The sequence below is a fragment of the Anabrus simplex genome, chromosome 1 (assembly GCF_040414725.1).
Source record: "Anabrus simplex isolate iqAnaSimp1 chromosome 1, ASM4041472v1, whole genome shotgun sequence".
In the NCBI taxonomy this organism is placed as follows: Eukaryota; Metazoa; Arthropoda; class Insecta; order Orthoptera; family Tettigoniidae; genus Anabrus; species Anabrus simplex.
The window spans coordinates 1,563,739,827-1,563,760,666 of record NC_090265.1 but is presented as its reverse complement, the minus strand read 5'-3'; the positions used below and the strand labels follow the sequence as shown (position 1 = coordinate 1,563,760,666).

General features: G+C 37.2%; 1 protein-coding gene across 2 annotated transcripts in view; it reads left to right on the top strand.

Moving 5' to 3' along the window:
- The window catches only part of Gem2 (Gemin 2), an 85,985-nt gene that overhangs the window by 12,840 nt on the left and 52,305 nt on the right, over window positions 1-20,840 (top strand). Inside the window, exon 4 of one of the 2 annotated variants that reach the window (XM_067153325.2) lies at window positions 13,325-13,453. The exons of the other annotated variant lie outside the window; for it this stretch is intronic. Coding sequence (XP_067009426.1) covers window positions 13,325-13,453 — 129 coding nt within the window. The remainder of the gene's footprint in view (window positions 1-13,324; window positions 13,454-20,840) is intronic. 2 annotated transcript variants of the gene reach the window in all.

Below are 20,840 nucleotides of genomic sequence, written 5' to 3'. Positions count from 1 at the left end.
TGCTTTTCCCACACACGCAGGTTTGGTTTGGTTTTCACATGATAAGATGTGCTTGGCCCTGCTTGCTTATTAGTTTTTTTGTTTCTTACATTTGGGTTGACTGTCATCAGAATAATTTGAACGCGTACATGGTACTGCTTCATCAATAACACGACTTACTTCATTTTCACTCAGTACACCATCTCGCACATGGATTAAACCACACTTATTTTTGTACACGCTAGTTCAGCACCAGCCCAGAGTTGATTACCAGAGAGTCTGTTTATATCTCTACATGACTCATCATCATCGCTATCCCTGTCACTATGGAAAGCATTTTCAGGTGGTTCTACATATATATTAGCATCTAGGATGTCATGTGATTCCTCCAGGATGCTTATGATCTGCTCGACGGTCAATCCGAGAAGAATAAATTAAAATTCTATATCAGTACTGAGGCAATCCCATTCGACGTGGAACTTTTTTGATCTGCTAGACAAAAGCAACTATAAATCAGCCATAAATGAATTCAAAATCTGTTAAAGGCATGTTTTGTTTTAACACAATAGTCCAATCTTACTTTCATCTGTAACAGCATTATAAGAAAATATTACTCACCGCAACGGAAGCGTCATCTGCTTGAATGTATATGGAATGATATATCATACGCAGCCATGCGATAAGGTGTGAAACCGAGTGTTTCTTGTTTTTGTGCTATGCAATATGAAACGATGAACTATAGACAATGCACCTCAAAAATATTCTTCCAGTTTACCGATATAAGATCGACAATATTCATATATTAACGTCGACAAATATTGACAGTTGGCACTTACGGGTTAAAGTGTTTAAATCACAGATCTAAATATTCAACCATTTTTGTAGAATGTTACTGCAGTTTCCTCTACACTTTGTTTTCTAACCAAGCTGCTTCCTCCTCCTCCTTCTCCTTCTTCTTCTTCTTTTTCTATGCCGACTAGGGACCACGATATTCAACTATTGCATTTGGTTTTCATATTTGCCCAGTTATTGTGCATTCTTTGGCTGTGTTCATTCCTCTTCTTTGTCCAGAGGGTACCTGTTATGTTCAGCATCCACAGGTGCATAACATTCTTTTAGTTCTTCCATCCTCACTGTGTACTGTATCCGTCTTACTAATAAACGGTGTATAACTTTTATACAAGGTTTATACAACGTTTGTGAAATTCGTTAGGAAATTTAGTAGGAAATTGGGCGCTCGGAGAATCCAATGAACGCGGGGATAGGTTATACGAATTTTGTCAAGAAAATGAAATGGTTATCACAAACACATGGTATCAACTTCCTGATCGTCGATTATACTCTTGGGTTTCACCTAGTGACAGTGAACATCATGTTCCTATCAGGAACCAAATTGATTACATCCTCATAAATAAGAGGTTCAGAAACTTCATTAAAAGAGTTACTACATACCCAGGAGTAGATATAGGTTATGATCATAATCCACTAGTTGCTGATGTACAACTAAAATTGAAAATTTTACAGAAAATAAAACATTCCAACTGAATTGACCAAAGAAAATTGGTAAACAGTGAAATAAAACAAGAAGTTGCAAAAGTAATTAATGAAGAGCTAAGACAAGTATCATTGAATAGTCAACAGGTGGAAAACCAGTGGGAGGAAGTAAAAGAAGCGGGCCGATGACCTTCGATGCTAGGCCCCTTAAAACAACAAGCATCAGTAAAATAAACTATACAGAAAGTAAACAAGAAATACGTACAGTCTGATAAAAAGACAAAAAAGAAGAAGTGGGTGACAGACGATATCTTGGACTTAATGGAAGAATGCAGAAAAGCTAAGAACAATAAGACTCAATACTGCCAGATACATGGTCAAATTAGAAGAGTATAGGAAGGCAAAACAAAATTGGATGATTGAAAAATGTAGAAATAATGAAATTTTGGAAGAAAAACATGATACTTTCAATATGCACAAAATTATAAAAGTAACTGGAACTTTTGGAAAAAAAAATGTCTCTTGTTCTAGAAGATAATTCAAGGAAGCCTATTATAAATCATCTTGACAAAATTAAGATATGGGAAGAATATATAGAAGAACTCTTCTATGATAATCGACTGACATTAAATGAAAATCATGAATGCTCAAATGGACCGAGCATTTTGAAATCAGAAGTATTTCATGCGATAAACCAATTAAAAGTTAGGAAAGCTTTAGGCCCAGATGAAATTCCAGCTGAAGTTATGAAACTTATCGATGAAGAACAAATTAATAAGATAGTGGACCTTTTTAATAACATCTATAACTCTGGAAAATTACCTCAAGATTGGCTAACCTCTACTTTCATTCTCCTTCCAAAGAAAACAACCTCAAAAAATGTGGTGAATATCGTCTCATTAGCCTAATGAGCCATTTGTTAAAATATTTCTTAAAAATTATCCATGCTCGAATTAGAACGAAATGTGAGGAAAACCTGGATGATACCCAGTTTGGATTTTGGAATGGATATGGAACTCGTGATGCTATTTTCAGTTTAACGACTCTTCTCCAAGAATGTTGGGATCAACAAAAGGATGTCTTTGCCTGTTTCATAGATTATGAAAAGGCTTTTGATAGAGTAAAACATACTGAACTCATCAGACTACTGCAGCAAACTGGAATTGATGATAAAGATATAAGAATTATTGAAAACCTGTATTGGCATCAGAAGGCTGTGGTGAAGGTTGATGATGATACAACGGACTACATAGAAATCCGACGAGGCGTTCGTCAAGGCTGTGTTTTGTCTTCGTTATTGTTTAACATCTATTCAGATGCCATATTTAAGGCAGCATCAAGCGATTTGGAAGTGGGAATTAAAGTAAATGGAGAACTAATAAGTAATTTGCGATATGTAGATGACACAGTAATTCTTGCTAATAGTGTTGAAATTTTGCAACTATTCCTAGACAAAATTAATATAGTTGGGGAAGAAATGGGTCTAAACATCATCAAAAAAAACAAAACTAATGGTTTTCAGCAGAGGAAGAAATAATGCTACTCTGAAACTTAAAGACCAACATATTCAACAAGTAAATAAACTTAAATATCTTGGATGTTGGATAACGGATGATTTGAATCCAGACCTAGAAATTAAGAGCCGAATAGAAATTGCAAGATCAACATTCAGGAAGATGAAAACAATGTTGTGTGATGATGCATTAAATTTAAAACTTCGGCAGCGTATGGTGAAATGTTATATTTGGTCTACTCTCCTTTATGGGGTTGAAGCTTGTACATTAAAAAAGGCCACCATCAAAAGACTGGAATCCTTAGAACTTTGGCTTCATAGAAGAATGCTTAGAGTCTCGTGCATCGACCATGCCACCAATGTACAAGTACTACAGAGAGCAAAATGCAAAAAAGAACTCGTAACCACCATCAGATACAGAAAAATTGCGTACCTAGGGCATGTTTTGCGTGGTGAAAAATACGCCAGTTTTACATCTAATTTTGAAAGGCAAAATTGAAGGGCGCCCAGCAGTAGGCAGAAGGAGAACAACATGCCTTAAGAATATCAAAGACTGGACAGGCATAAAAAGAAGTACTGAAGAACTGTACCGTGTTGCTCAAGATAGAAAAGCACTTTCCACATTGATCGCCAACGTCCGGGAGACTGGGCAGGGCACATAGAAGAAGAAGAAGAAGAAGAAGACGATAAGCCTCCTGTGTATTCATCTGTTATAGTTATTCATTGAATTGATTATACAGACCAGGGTCCTTGTATAAGCGTTGTATAGTAGCGAGTAGCGGAAAAAGAAACAAGTGAGCTGTTTATTTTCGTAGTATTTACTGTCTGTAGTAATATAATCGCGGTGAAATATTTGACTTATCCATTTAACATTGAACACACATCGAAAGAATAGATGATAACGTTGATGATCTTCATGATATATTAAACGAAGAAGGTATACACCATTTAGAGGTTATGGAGGCTAGACATCTTCGTAAAGTAAAACACTTTAAAAGACGCAATTACAATGAAAAACTATCAAAGAAGTGATGGTTTGTGTGTATTTTTGTGTAATAATGTGTTGTTGCTTAATAGACTTTTGAAATTGCAAGTTTATTATACATTACCTGCCTCTACAAAGATTTTTCTCAAATTTGAGTATTAAAAGGAACATATTCCTTGACATAAAAAATTGTATAACTTGAAAACCGTACGTAAAATGATTTCCATACTTTGTAGTTGAATACGCAGATATATGATGTATAAATGCCTAATAGGAATTTTTTTTTGATCAAACCTTTCTTATAGCTACAAAACAGTTGTTCCTTTCTCTGAAAAGTAAGGATTTTGGAATGTGTACCCTTTTCAACTCACCAATTCAATTACAATTGGGAACATGCCTCATTTTCAAAAATATTTTTTTTGAAAAGTACACCAATGAAATAGTACGTAAATGTATTACATTGTGGTATGTTGCCTTGTTTTCTACCATTAAAAAAATATTTAATAGTGCCTTTCCACAAGGCGAGTGAAACAGCCTCTGACGTAAGCGGCGCGCTGTGACGTCACGATCCAGTACCGCATGGAGCTCTGCCAGCCGTTGTGCATCAGCCGTTGCTAAAAGCAGATTGTTTATTATTCATGATCGTGAATAACTTCGAAATGACAGAAGAAAGGTTCAAAACAGCACAGTCAGACAATCTACCATGTGTAGATGTCATCATTCTTGAAAAATGTGACTTTTGTGGCCGCAGAAATTAGCGGATAACAAGCAAGTTTTTAAGTGGCGTCCTTTATATACGTGCAATGTACTGTAAACCATAGTATTAAGATAACAACGAACCTGGATAGATATCACATCACTTTCAACATTTCCTTCTAGACTGATTCCCCTATTAAAGAATAACATTACATTTTCGGGCTTTCAGCATTAGTAAAGTAAGAAATCGGATTTCAGCACTAACATAAATATATAGGTAGCATTATAGTACTACATAGTCCGCTTCTGTGGTGTAGTGGTTAATGTGTGCCACTCCCCGAGGCCCGGTTTCGATTCCCGGCTCTGCCATGAAAGTTGAAAACAAATAGTATGAGGGCTGGAACGGGGTCTACTCAGCCTCGGGAGGTCAATTGAGTAGAAGGGTTTCGAATCCCACCTCAGCCATCCTCGAAGTGGTTTTTCGTATTTTCCTACTTCTCCTCCAGGCACCTAAGGCCACGGGCGTTTCCTTCCCTCTTCCTTGTCTATCCCTTCCGATCCTCCCATCCTCCAACAAGGCCCCTGTTGAGCATAACAGGTGAGGCCGCCTGGGCAAGGTAATGGCCCTCCTCACCAGTTTCATCACCATACTCAAAGTCTCACGTTCCAGGACACTGCCCTTGAAGTAGTAGAGGTGAAATCCCTCGCTGAGTCCGAGAGAAAACCAACCCTGAAGGATAAACTGATTAAGAAAGAAAGAAAGAAAGATCATAGTACTGTAGGTCTATAACCTATCATTTCTGAAAAAAATATATATTTATGGTTGGGGCAACTGGCCTACCCACTTCCGGGGCCCATGAAAGAGAATTAAATATCTTTGTGGAGGGAAAAAGTTAAACATGATAAAGATAAATATGACTTCATCTAGTTTTCACAAGTTGGGCTGAGTGGTTCAGACGGTTGAGGTGCTGGCCTTCTGACCCCAACTTGGCAGGTTCGATCCTGGTTCATTACGGTGGTAGTTGAAGGTGCTCAAATACGTCAGCCTCGTGTCGGTAGATTTACTGGCACGTAAAAGAACTCCTGCAGGACTAAATTCCTGCACATCGGCGTCTCCGAAAATCGTAGAAGTAGTTAGCGGGGCGTGAAGCCAATAACATTAATTACATTTGGCTTTTAACAAGCTGAGCATATCAGGAAAGAAAAGTGTCCTGGTGACATTTTAGTCGCTCAATACAGGAATGTCTTTGGGTGCTGTGACTTTTACTCTTTTTTTTTTTTCCTTTCTTTTTTTTTGCTGTTTGCTTTACGTCACACCGTCACATATAGGTCTTATGGCGACAATGGGACAGGAAAGGCCTAGGAATGGGTACAAAGCGGCCGTGGCCTTAGGTACAGCCTCAGCATTTGCCTGGTGTGAAAATGAGAAACCACGGAAAACCATCTTCAGGGCTGCCGGTAGTGGGGTTCAAAACCTATCTCCCGGATGCGAGCTCACAGCTGCGCGCTCCTAACCGCACAGCCAACTTGCGCGGTATTTTTACCCTTCGGTTTATTGACTTGGCTTGTATAACCTAAAACTTAGGCTAAGTTGGATAATATTTTAAACACCTACATCACTATTTTCACCTGTGTGCAATTATGTTATTTATTTCATTAATATTATGATCATTATTATAATTGAGCATTGTTAACTTATAAGACCCCAACAGACAAGCATTGGTTTTGTGTAGAGTTATACATTTGTTAAATTCACGTTGTTTCCTTTCATGATGTACACGCCTATTCTTTGTTACATTATAGAGTATTTAGATATAGCCTAAATTTCTTTACCAATTAAGCTCTTCAATAAAGGCATACATAACTGTCCCATGCCAAGATATATTGGTAGAATTAGAGCTGTCAAAATGGTCCATAACCCCTTTGATTTATTATCTTGACATGGATCACCCAAAACATAGGTTAGGTTTGGAGAATACTTTAATAATCAGCATTATTTAATGCACTGTTTATTACTTTCATATTCCAAGATGTAATTGAAGCATTTAAATAAAGCATCATACATAAAAATGTAAAGTATTACCACTAGAACAGCTGACATGGAAAAGTGATTTGAAAATTCAAACAAATTCATCTTACGTTAAAATCTTCAAAAAAATAAACTGTAGACTTTTCCGATATATCACCAGTATTTCTCCGGCTCGCCAAAATCCATTTCTCCCTAGTTTTAGCGTCTTTGGAACATGTATAAACAATTTGTTTGGTATGGTATGCGATGTGCTATTGCACATCGGAACTCTACACCATTTACAAGTTTTCTGCCTCACTGTCTGCGCAGGATTCATTTTAAGTCTAAAATATACCACTCAGATTATTATCCAATGTATAGACTTTGAATTTAACCATACTAGACACTAACGTAAAGTAGAAATACGCGAAGTGTATCCTGCTTCTCACAGCACACTATGTGTTATTTCGTCTGCTAATTCAGTCAACCTGTACGATGACGTCAGACCAATGAGATCGCGTACTTGCGTGACGTGACATTTTCGTAGATTTTTATCACGTTTGGAGTTATTATTTGTACATTCTGATCACATTTTTGAATTCTGCATGAAATTTTGAATCAGATTAGCATATTTTTAATTAAAACCCCGGATCATGCATGTTCCCTATTGCCTATGTTTTCTGTACTATCGCAGTTAGGAGCTCTTGATCTTTTCTTAAGCTTTTCCATTTCTTTCGTGGCATTCGTTACACAAGCAAGCTGGAATTCAAGAGGACAAATTGGGGCAAATATTCGTTTATAGGTAGGGGAGTTAGGGATTGGAATAACTCACCAATGGAGATGTTCAATAAATTTCCAATTTCTTTGCGATCATTTAAGAAAAGGCTAGGAAAACAACAGATAAGGAAACTGCCATCTGGGCGACTGCCCTAAATGCAGATCAGTAGTGACTGACTGATTGAAACGTTGATATCAATATAAGCCAATTCCCAGCTGTCTCACTTTGTGTTGCCACTACCTTCTAGATATGCTGTGCTACTGCGCGACTATCCGGAAAGTTTTGCTCGTAGATAACCACCAGAAGTGATCATAAAGGCGGTGAACATGCTAAATACATCAGTGAACTGCAGGAAGAGATTCCTACGACTTGGAACGAGTGTATATGTGCTGTATAGTAATCCAATGCGTATACCACGTTTATTAGTAAGAAAAATATACAAAGCTTTTACAGGGTTTATTCTCTGTATAACTATACAAGTGTTAAACAACTGTATAAGGACCTTTTATTAGTAAGACGGTATGTATATACAGTATAAATGAATGAACAAGTAAATGTCCACTATCACACTTTCCAAATCAGTGACCACCTATAGGTGGGGGACGCAGATGAAGAATACACCTCCTGGTATCCCCTGCCTGACGTAAGGGGGCGACCTAGGCACGGAAATGGATTATAGCTTTGGGACCATGTGTTGTATACACTGTGGATGGGAGGGGCTCAATACACCCACAGGTAATCCCTGCCTGTCGTAGAAGGCAGCTAAAAGGGTCGTGTGGCCATCGATCCCCTCTGTTTCTTTTAGGGTTAATTGAAGACCAATTCAAAATGATGTATGTGAGTGCTGATTGGAGATGGGCCTCTTTGGGTGCTATGGCTAGTGGCGTGACTAGTCGCCATAGAATTTAATTACCGGGCGATCTGTAACGCAACTTGTGAATAATTGCTCAATTCACACCGGAGAATGGTCACTAGAGAAAGAATGGTGTCCTATGATGAGCTTTTTCTCCTAGATCTTCTATTAAATGTGAATAGCCAAAAGGTTAGGAAAATGTGAAAACATCATATGTCTGTTTCTCGACCGAATAGAGGATTATACTATACATTGGTTAACGATCTAAGTGCGGACCACAGAAAATTTTTGAATTGTCATAACATTGCAAGTGATAAATATCATTATGGTTCTGTATTGAAGATTACTATAAGCTCCGTGCGCTGATGGGAGAAATGCACTGCTGCGCTGCGAGTAGCAAACATTGTAAGTTCATGTATTTCACCGCACACATATCCGTTGTCTCACCGCTTGCTGCCATGGCCGGCTAAATAATAACAGTGGGATTCCATGGCTAAATGGTTAGCGTGCTGGCCTTTGGCCACAGGGGTCCCGGGTTTGATTCCCGGCAGGGTCAGGAATTTTAACCATTATTGGTTAATTTTGCTGGCACGGGGGCTGGATGTATGTGTCGTCTTCATCATCATTTCATCCTCCTCACGATGCACAGGTCGCCTACGGGCGTCAAATCAAAAGACCTGCATTTGGCGAGCCGAACATGTCCTCGGTCACTCCCGGCACTAAAAGACATACGCCATTTCATTTCAGCAGTGGGATTTCAGAGTGTTTTATGCAATAACAATTGGCCACATTATTCCAAACTTGCAGAAAGTGGTCATGTAATAAATTTACAAGAAAAACAGTTCTCAGGAAATAGCAGTGGATAACTGCAAATGTGATCGGAAAGAAACATTGGTTCACTGGATATCTTACCATTTCACGATACAGGCAACGTAGTAATTTATGTATTAGTAGTGGTGATAACGAGATTAGTGTTCATATACACATTCAACAATGCTGTCTTCAGAAATATATCCGTGGTCTATTTCTAATACGATATCATGTTAGCGTAGGTTAATGCTGCCAGGGAGGCGATTAATTTTAAACATAACCATGTTTTCTAAGAAAGGCCTTGGTAACAATGGGTATTATTTCATGAAGGCGAATAATTGTTTCCATTCAATGTAAGCATATTTCAGCTGTTTTGCTCAGAACATGTCACCTCATGTACTATTCGACCGTGTGAATGGTCTCTACCTCGCATCTCAAATGTATGGAAAGAGAACTACAACAGGGGGAAGAGAGTAGAGGAACTTTTTCTGATAAAAAGGCTCAGGCTTGATGTTGGACCTATTGAAATTCCTGATATTGAAACCGGATGTACACTATCAAAAATTATGCATGAGAAGAAAAGTTCAGAATCACTTAAAGTTGCCAATAAGCGATTATTTATATTGTGTGTCTGTATTTATATGATCAAGTCCACCTCTGTAATATAACCGTTGGCGCTACTATCTTTCCTTCCTCGGGGGCCTGGCTTGAATGCTGACACTGCCAGAAACTTAAGATTGGCTTGAGGGTTGGTATGTGGTTAAAACGGTGTATGCAACTCATTTTCGTTAGGGGTGTGCTTGAATAGAAATGCACCACCTCGGGGCGAGGACATGAATTTACGGATGTAAAATTCGGTATTTTGCGAGTTATTGATATTGCGTAATGGAGGCCTATTTGTGTAATTATATATGTCTACTGCCTTTCCGAATCCATTTTGTTAGGTTGTAACGGAATACTATAAAATTTTACACTTTAGTCTGTAGTACAGTACAGTATATTGTTGTTGCTGTTATTATTTTGTTATTATTATTATTATTATTATTATTATTATTATTATTATTATTATTATTATTATTATTATTATTATTATTATTATTATTATTATTATTCTACTGGCTATAATTAAGACTATGGCAATACAATACAATGTGTATCTGTTATGATGCTCTGAAAAAGATGGCCTACTGCAGCTTGCTTTGCAAATATAACATTGCTACAATAATTTGTTTCTAATTGTTAATCTATTTATAAAATGGTTAAAATACATGTTGTAAAGAATTATTTTGTATTGATTAAAATGTATAAATCCCAAATTACTTCTTGCGATTTACTTCTATGATCCCCAGTCTTTTCAAATGTGTTTCATGAGATCGTGAAGAAAACTTTGTTTCACAATATCTATTAATGCAGCCAACAACAAGCATATAGTTTTGCCCGAACGTTATGACATTGAAAAAATAATTATCTGAAGACAGCATTGTAAAATGATTCTTCTTCTACTTGTTCTCCTTCTTAATTTATTTATTGGGTTCCGCTTTTGCGTTATACCCGGCCACTAGTCGTATTATCGAGTAAAGCCAAAACTATGATGGATGATATATTAATTGTAAAGGAGGAAGATAAGAAATCAGCTGAAAAACATACGTAGGTATCATATACTGTGTCAAAAATGAAACAAAACTTAGGATAGAGAATGTACAGGGACAAGGTTCTATTCTTCACGCCAATGTGATCCATCATGGCGGCTATCTATATCACAAACATGACCGGATGAACACATAGGGAATGTGGTCTTAGATTCTAATATTGGCCTTAAACAAAAACATAGAAAGGGATTCAGCGATAGAGGGCCACAGTAAAATGATTGAATATATGTATGTAAACATCACACATATTCCAGCTTCTTATGGTCAGCTGTTGATGAAGGTGCCCCTAAGTAGTTCTCGTAATTTCTACCCACAGGAGCACATTGCTATACGCACAGAGCCTATACGGCTGATATTGTTGTTATTCACAATAAGACCAAAATTGTTATTCAGTTTTCCTTTAGACTGCTCCTATTTTAAGCATGTTAAAGTTAAATCTGAATAATTATATTTTAATTATAAATCAGGTACCTGATTTAACCTTGAGGAGGTACAATGACTGAAGATGCCTTCTATGAAAGGCGAAACATGTCTCACATTTCAAAAGGTAATAAGGATTAAAACCTAATTGTACAAGACTATAATGTACTGAATAGTTGGTTTAATACTAAACTAATTAGCAACCTACAAGTATTGTCATCGCATGTCAAAATCGTCATTTTACTAATTGCTTGACTACATAAAAGAAAATATAATGGGAAACGACACAGGGATAAACAAGTGCATCCCAGAAGAAGAAAAATTGGTCCCCACACTGGGGTAAGTCATGCATCAGGCCTCTTCAGAGGCTACATGCCATTATTGTTATCTCTAGAGGGTGTGAAAATAATTTCCATAACCTTTATGAACTTGAAAACTAAATAGAAGACATTAGAAATAAGTGTAAACGAATATTTATTCTGGACTATGGTATTTTGGTAGGAAGCAGTGATTGTGTAATTTTCCATCTGGAATAAATGTGTATTAATATTGTGAATAGGCACAATAGCAGTAATTAGAATGTTCTATCCAGAAAAAGAAAGTGTATTGCATTTTGAGTAATTATATAGCTATTCTAAGAAAGATAACCAGATTAAAAGAATATACACAGTATTTTAACTTTCTGCCAGTACCCTTCTCCTGGTCAGTGGATGAGCAGAATTACAAAGGCAGTGTAGTATCAACAGTTAATTTACATTGTACCTTTATTTGGGATAAATAATAGGATTAAGATTGAAATACTCTATAAATTAATAATTTGCATTTGTTTAACATTTCCCTATTTTTTCAGAGCAATTTTACATATATAAGTAGTTTCCCATGATTTACACTTTCTCTCTGTTTACACCAGTATTCTATGGGTCCCTTGTAAAGTGTAAAAGAGGGGTAATACTGTATGTTAGGCTTCATTTGACCAGAGAGGTTTAATGGTGTATTGATAACAATTCCTTATTTCTTAGTTTTATATTTCTCGCATGTGTTGTTTGTCATGCTTCTCCATAAGCATGCTGCTCTTCATGGCCTCATATCCTTCAGATCTTCATGAGGCCTACCCCAGATCCTGTGTGGTAAATAGTAAGAGCATTCTTCATGTACCCAAGGCCATCTGTAGGTTGCAGGTAATGACAACTTTAGAAGGAGAGTATTCTGGATGATTATAATCATTAGTAATTATTATGTATATCTCTCTTTTTTTTGTCCTTTATACACTTTACAAGGTGTGGTGATATCTCAGTAGTGATTGACGATTTCTCACCTTACTCGCCTTTCCTGTGCCAGATGTGAAGGCTCATACTGTACATGGGTTTCCAAACAAGCATTCTCATCTGGTCAGTTCATCTTACAGGTGTTCATCCTTGGAGTTTTTTTTTTTTTTTCTGGCACCTTTCCTTCTACCACCATCGTCCCCATGGCTTCCAGTTATGCTTGAAATGTGACCATTGTATCTCAGGAAGGTTCGATTGATCTTCATGAGTGTGTACTTCACTCAAAGCTCCCAACAACCGAATTGTGAGTCCAATGTTCCATTCAAAATATTTGTAGACCCACATTACAAATGCTTCTAGCTGGTTCTTGTCTGCTGCCCTAATGGTATCATGTATGTTGTATACATAACTTTTTTTTTTAATGCACCAAAACATAAGACTGTTCACAGACTGTGTTATTCTTGGTTGGTTGTTATTTTCTATTTAATTCTAGGCTCTCATTACCCAAAGGCTGTTCAAACTTTGTTCCATATAAATAATGAAGTTGATGGTGACATTAAGGACCATGAATTTAGTCACTATGTTAGTAATGTATATATAAAGTGGTAGCAAAGAATTATAAAATAATTCTACTACTATCATTAATTTGTTTGGAATAGTGGATGAATGGTAGTAGAGTTGGTGACAAAATGTATTTTTCATAAATACAATACACTGTCTCAGGTAATTGTACAAGAACGCATATGCTTGCACCTAACTTGTTCCTCATATGTATCTGCTAACATTTAGGAGTGCCCTGTAATAAATCTGAAGCAATTGGCTTCATTATTGATACTAACCTTTTAATATATATATAAATGTTTCACTTTTACAGCCAAATATTGAGGATGAAGGCGGCTGGTATTCTCTTTGCTTTGGTTGTGACATGAAACTTGTTGAGAAGGAAGGAACATCTGATGAAGGGCTACGTCCTCTTGTTAGTGTTCTACTGTCTATGAATCAGGTGACTTTTATATACACATTTTAAAAATTCGTAAACAGATAACAATATTTGAATGAAAAAAAAAAATCTTTGACAACTTTGAAAATTTAGCTTCCATAATTCCAGTTTTGACAAACAAGACTAAGTAGTAAATGCAACTGTATTCTTTAACACTTTATTGCCTTATCCATAGAAAAAAAGGCTTTTTAGATGGATATTGGCAGCACTGAATTTTATGACAATATTGAGAATTAGAAAATGTTTCTTTAAAAAAAAAGCCCTTGTCAGTAACAAAATATGACTGGTGTGCATTAGACAGCTAGCTTCCATCAGTAATTTTATTTACTCTAATGTATAGATATAATTTGTAATTGCATTATTCTTCTTTCTGGCCTTTTCTCAATTAACCTGGAGTCAGCACCTGGTATGGATTTGCCCAGTTTTATGGCCGGATACCTTTCCTGGCTCAGTACTGTGCGGAAGGATATATTCACTATTGTGTTTCTGTGGTGGTTTGTTGTGTGATGTATCTTATGTAAAAGAAAAGTGTACTAAAATGAACAAAAACATCCAGCCCCTGAGCTGTAGGAATTAACTAGACAAATCCTTGAGTTGGCTGTGAATGAAAACTGGGGCCTCTGAACCCGAGGCCATTATGCTAACTATGCAACCAAGGAGCGATATAATTGGATTTTATTTGAAAATTTCCCTGCTGCATTTGTATGTTGCCATGATAAGGAGTACCTAAAGCATGCAGTTAGTTAATCTTTTCTTTTACTGCATTTTCTACATCCATGTGACGTCGTGGGTACGAACTGTGACACTTGCGTGGAATTGATCCAGTTTTGTGGCCAGAAGCCCTTTCTAATGCCAACCTTGTTCGATAGATGCTATTAATGAAACACGATTCAAAATCCATGACCCAGCCGAGCATCAAAACCAAGACCGTCTGAAATGAAGGCCTTGACGCTGACCATTCTGCTACGTTGCTAGGCAATTAATTCAGTGTTCTTCCTATGACCTTTTTAATGGGCGCACCACCCTGCCATTTTTACAGACCGCCTGGCTAATATAACTTAGATATATTCTAGTTACATAATGATAATACATGTTTGAATCATTGGATGCTCCAAATTAAAACTGAATACTGTAAAACTGTTTATTTAAATGATCATTATTATCAGCATAATTGCACCAATTACATCGGAGTTTAAATGTTTAGCTTAATTATCACATAGTGTTGTGCACGAGTGGTGTCTGGATTAGCGAAGAATTGCATGCGAGAACTTGATTCCTCATGATGTCACAAACCTGCATGGCACTCTACAGCAACCAAGTGGTAAGCGCCGGTGGGTGTTAAACGATTATGAATGAGCGAAACACTAGAAGTTCAAAAATCTCTGTTATTTCTTGTTCATGATGACACTAAAATTGTTCAGTTTTGCAGTTAATGTTTACCTGTCTGATATTGTTAATGCCCTGAGGGGAATAAATTGAAATTGTATCATATTAATTTTCTGTGTAGTATTCCCCATCCGACTGACAAAAATTTCTGGGATAGAACACTGTAGTTACTATGTAAAATTGCATATTAACACGTTCGCGGCTGTTGACGACATGTACGTCACACTCCATGACAAAAATTAAAGGTCATATTTCCACCAGTACCAGCGTAAACAGTGGCCTAATTTTGCATTGTAAAGCTGTTGTTAAACATATTCTTCATATGGGCATCAGATTAATTGTTAATTATTATCTCTATTGGCGTTACAATTCGGCATACTTTTCTGTGATGTCAGTTGAGAATAGTGAGGTTCCAGTGCATTCTTAGTGGAAAAAAAGACCGTCACATAGGCTTCCAAAATCTATCACTACGCTTACAGGATCACATTTTGCCAGTAAATGCATGGCTAAGGAGAATGGGCGTAGATTGCGGAAGCCGTGCAGGCAGTGTTATGAAGACGGGTGGTGCAGGACAGCATGCTCCATTGCAGCAAGTATCCAGGACAGCTAGGCTTGTGTCTTGAGCGATACTTCGTGGAATTACACAAAAGACAGAAGTAATTGGCTCCAAACAATGCCACTGTGTTTGTTTCGTTGTTTATGAGTTTTATGTCCGTATTGACCGATTACACATATATGCATATAATTGTGTTTGTTGCAGCACACTATTATAGGCTACTATATTGGCTTTGTGTATTGCACAGCGATTGGTCACTCAGCAATGGCCTAATAAGGATTTTACTACACACCATTTTTGTGAGAAATGTTCAAAAACTAATTTATCTGTTGTAGAAAAGTTATTGAATATCTACAGTTGATCAAAACATTCTTTCCTTCATTACACTTGTTTACCTATCATGACACCATACGGTATACATCATGGCTCCTATGCACAAAAATATTATTGAAGTATTTGAAATGATAATCTAAAATGCATAAGAACACAGGAACTTCATTAAGCAAAAAAAATTACAGTATGCCAGGAATAGTTACCGATATCTCAGCGGCCGAGAACGTGCTAATACTCTTTTTATATACAAGTACTCTACTCATACTAGTTTTCAATAAAAATAATATCAAGTTGAACTAATAAAAAAGTACTGAGTATATGTTCTTCATTAATAAGACATCTACATTCTATCTATATAATATAAAAGGACTGACTGACTGTCTCACTCACTCAGCAACACCCAGGCAAAATTGCGGAACGAAGAAACATGAAATTTGGACCTCTCTTATGCCATAGGCAAGAGGTAAGGAAGGGTTTCTTTTTTATATTTGGGTCCTAAAGGGGTGAAAAGAGGGTTGATTTCTATTTAAAGAATACACATATCTTGCAAGTAAGTTGGAGAGGTAAAATTCAGCATATAAATTCATCATTAAAAATAAACAAACATGTGTTTGGGAGGATATATTGTTTTCATTTAACCCTGACAGTGATGGAAAGGAAGGCGAGTCTTTTTTCTTCCTTTAAAAAAAATTTTTTTTTTTTAAAGGCATCCCAATCTCAAGAGTCACAAAATTTGTGGAGTTAAGAAATTCAGTATATGAACTCCATATTGAAAATAAACAAATACATTTCTGGGCATTTTTCAAAATTCATCCCTTATATAGGTGAAATTGGAGTAAGTATAAGGGTGGGTTTCCATTTGAGATTAACTCGGAGTAAATTTTGATTTCTGCTCTCGCGTTGTTGTCCATTTGAGAGTTAATTTCGACCCGAATAACTATCGAGAGTACCTGCTGAATCACTCGCTAAGATAGCTTTCACGAGTTCTCGTCACAACCTGTCCACTTGTGCACCTGTAGAGAGTGGAGAGTAGTCGAAATGTCATCACACTACTACTGGCAAGTCGCAGCAGCTGTGATTATTCTTTGTAAAAAAGAAGAAAAATCTACTTTGGTAATTGTCATCTGTCCCGCTACCGTTTTCTGTTTTTCAATTTTTTCAATTCTTCAGATACTTTAAACAATAGAGAACATTACATTATTGATTAATTTAAATATTGTATATATGTATTATATTATATACTTGTTATTACAATAATAATAACCAGGCTACAGTCATTATAATATATTTATTTCCATGCAAATTGATGTGATTATAATAAAATATAAACTAACAATTTACTCTTAATTCAACTTCATTAAACAGATTTACCTGATTCCTTAAGTTGTGAAGTTTTCTTTGAACTTCAACTCCGGAACACGAAAACTTCACTTCTATTTCCTCTAAAGTTTTATGTTTCTTCACTCTGTCATGGTAATTGGTACATTTCACATTCCATAAAATTTCTCGACTTTCATACATTTCAATTAACAGTGTTGTTTCCTCCGGTGACCAATTTTTAGTCATCTTGAAACTGAAAATAGAACCAAGCTCTCGATAGCTTTGCCACAATTCAAACACAGTTTGTATCTGGAGAGCTAATCTCCGGGAGGGCCGGGGAGCAGATGTCGACTAGCGAGAGTGTTAAGATTCGGAGAGTTGCGAGCGAATTTCCCTTAGTTGCTCTCGGCACTGTGTCCATTACAAGTAATAAATCTCATTGTAGACCGTATTGGACATCAGATTATGAACTTAAAGCAAGAATAATAGTTAAACTGTGTCCATTGGTGAGTAACTGCTATTGAGAGGTTCTCGCCAGTACTTACTCTCAAGTGTACAGGCAACTTAAGTTAGTTTGCTATCAGAGTAAGTGTAAGTTAGTTTGCTAAAGGTACCCATATCTCACAAGTCGCTGAATTTGGAGATGTTAAATACAGCATATAAGTTACTCATTAAATTATTAATATTTAAATATAAAAGTTAAGTAGATGGTAGTTTATTCGTTAAAAGAATCCATAGTTGCAGCATGGAACGACTGGTAGGAACTCCACACTGCGGCGCGAGAAGCAAGCATGTTGATGCTGAGCCAGAACATTGTTTTGCTATAATAGATTAAGGCACATGTCCAGGTAAAAGCTTATAAAAATCATCAGTAAGTATGTGATTACCCTAGAAGTGAGTTCTTGTTCTTCTATATCTGTATTAATTTTATTTTAATTTATCTCAATATAAATAAAACAAGTGTCTGTACATTGCTCAGAATTTAAAAAGAATGAAATTCCTGTACCACAGTAACAAGGAGAAATGCACGTTTTAATTTTCCTTAATATCTGTATGTGTGTATTGAAACGGGAATGCCCTGTCAGCATTCGCTGTCCATGTATTTCTTGTGGAAAATGCGCTAACACCCATCTGTGAAGATTTCAAATGAGCGCCAAGTGCGCAGGCATCATGTGTGACAGCACAGGCAGGTGATCGCTCACTGCAGGGTACCAGCCAAGGCCGAGTGACGTTACGATCGAATGTTCCATTCCTTCGATATCACTATATCCAGAACGGGATGTCTGATCATAATCTGAAGTACATCATCTTGTAGGCCTAAATAACAAATATCACTGTACAAAATTTCAAGCAAATCAGCGTAAGGATGGCCGAGTTATGGAAGGTTAAAGAATCTCATATTTTCAGCCTGGCCAGCCGACCTGTGGGTATAAAAGGACCCCACTGGTTCCGTAGAATTCAGTGTGTGTTTCGCCGTGTCCCAGCTGCCATGCCATGCGGGCCAGCTGTGGGATTATAGACTGTTATTCTGTCCGGCTAGGGGCTGTCTGGCAGAGGTGGTAAAGGCGTCCTCGGTTCGCCCGGAAGGACATGGGTTCAAATCCCCGTCAGGAAGTCGTAAAATTTAAGAAACGAGATATCCACTTCCGGAGGTGCATATGGCCCTTTTAGTTTGCTATCAGAGTAAGTGTAAGTTAGTTTGCTAAAGGTACCCATATCTCACAAGTCGCTGAATTTGGAGATGTTAAATACAGCATATAAGTTACTCATTAAATTATTAATATTTAAATATAAAAGTTAAGTAGATGGTAGTTTATTCGTTAAAAGAATCCATAGTTGCAGCATGGAACGACTGGTATGAACTCCACACTGCGGCGCGAGAAGCAAGCATGTTGATGCTGAGCCAGAACATTGTTTTGCTATAATAGATTAAGGCACATGTCCAGGTAAAAGCTTATAAAAATCATCAGTAAGTATGTGATTACCCTAGAAGTGAGTTCTTGTTTTTCTATATCTGTATTAATTTTATTTTAATTTATCTCAATATAAATAAAACAAGTGTCTGTACATTGCTCAGAATTTAAAAAGAATGAAATTCCTGTACCACAGTAACAAGGAGAAATGCACGTTTTAATTTTCCTTAATATCTGTATGTGTGTATTGAAACGGGAATGCCCTGTCAGCATTCGCTGTCCATGTATTTCTTGTGGAAAATGCGCTAACACCCATCTGTGAAGATTTCAAATGAGCGCCAAGCGCGCAGGCATCATGTGTGACAGCACAGGCAGGTGATCGCTCACTGCAGGGTACCAGCCAAGGCCGAGTGACGTTACGATCGAATGTTCCATTCCTTCGATATCACTATATCCAGAACGGGATGTCTGATCATAATCTGAAGTACATCATCTTGTAGGCCTAAATAACAAATATCACTGTACAAAATTTCAAGCAAATCAGCGTAAGGATGGCCGAGTTATGGAAGGTTAAAGAATCTCATATTTTCAGCCTGGCCAGCCGACCTGTGGGTATAAAAGGACCCCACTGGTTCCGTAGAATTCAGTGTGTGTTTCGCCGTGTCCCAGCTGCCATGCCATGCGGGCCAGCTGTGGGATTATAGACTGTTATTCTGTCCGGCTAGGGGCTGTCTGGCAGAGGTGGTAAAGGCGTCCTCGGTTCGCCCGGAAGGACATGGGTTCAAATCCCCGTCAGGAAGTCATAAAATTTAAGAAACGAGATATCCACTTCCGGAGGTGCATATGGCCCTGAGGTTCACTCAGCCTACACCATAAATGAGTACCAGGTTAATTCCTGGGGGGCAAAGGCGGCCGGTCGTAGAGCTAACCACTCTGCCCCATCACGTGCCGAGGTTAACAATGGTGGAAGCCTTTACCTTTCACTCCTTCAAGGGCCGATGGTAGAAAGTAAGCAAGACGATTTGAGTGTCTAAGTGTCGAACGTATACTCGTGGGACTTGAACTTTGCGTGAAGGAAATAAGTTGCCTCAGAAGACTTGTTCAATAGTAATACAAGTGATAGAATCGGTTTAGCTGATGAACATTTTTTTGACTTGTGAATTTCGTCTTACAGAGACTTTACATTAATTGCTGTCACATAAAGAGTGTGATTGACTTAGTGCATAAAGACTGCGCCTTAGTGAGAATTAACTTCATTTCATAAAAGGTTGTAACTCAAGGTTCGATTTACTTCGTTAATACTGTGCCTACATTTCTTTTCGAGAGACTGTGTTGATTTACTGTGCCTCAGTGGAAAATTAATTTCTTTTGAAAGACTGTGTTTAATTTACTTCATAAAGACTGTGCCTATATTTGTTTTTGAGAGACTGTGTAATTTACTTCATAAAGACTGTGTTTTACTGGAACTTAATTTTCTTTTCACAAGACTGCGTGTTACAATTCATAAACTGTTCCTCTACGAAAACTTGGTTTCAAGTCACGAGGCTGTACTGTGATGTATTTCATGTATTTCAAAGTTCGTGTATGCTAAAACATTGCATTCATTTCATCGTATTCATTATGAACATTACGAAAGACTGTGCCCGAGGGACTTTTCTTCTTTTCTTTGAACTGTGATTAAGTGAAGTTGCACACGGTTGAACCTCAAAGTCACAGAAGGTTCCAGATTTTGTGTTACCTATAATTTCAAGTTCGTCAATGACTATTTCATTTACTGAACAGTGCTAACTTCTATCATCACGGAACTGTGATTCTGAATTTATTTCTTCGAAGTCTTTTGCGTCCAGCACTCTTGACAGTGGAACTCGTACATTTAACAAAC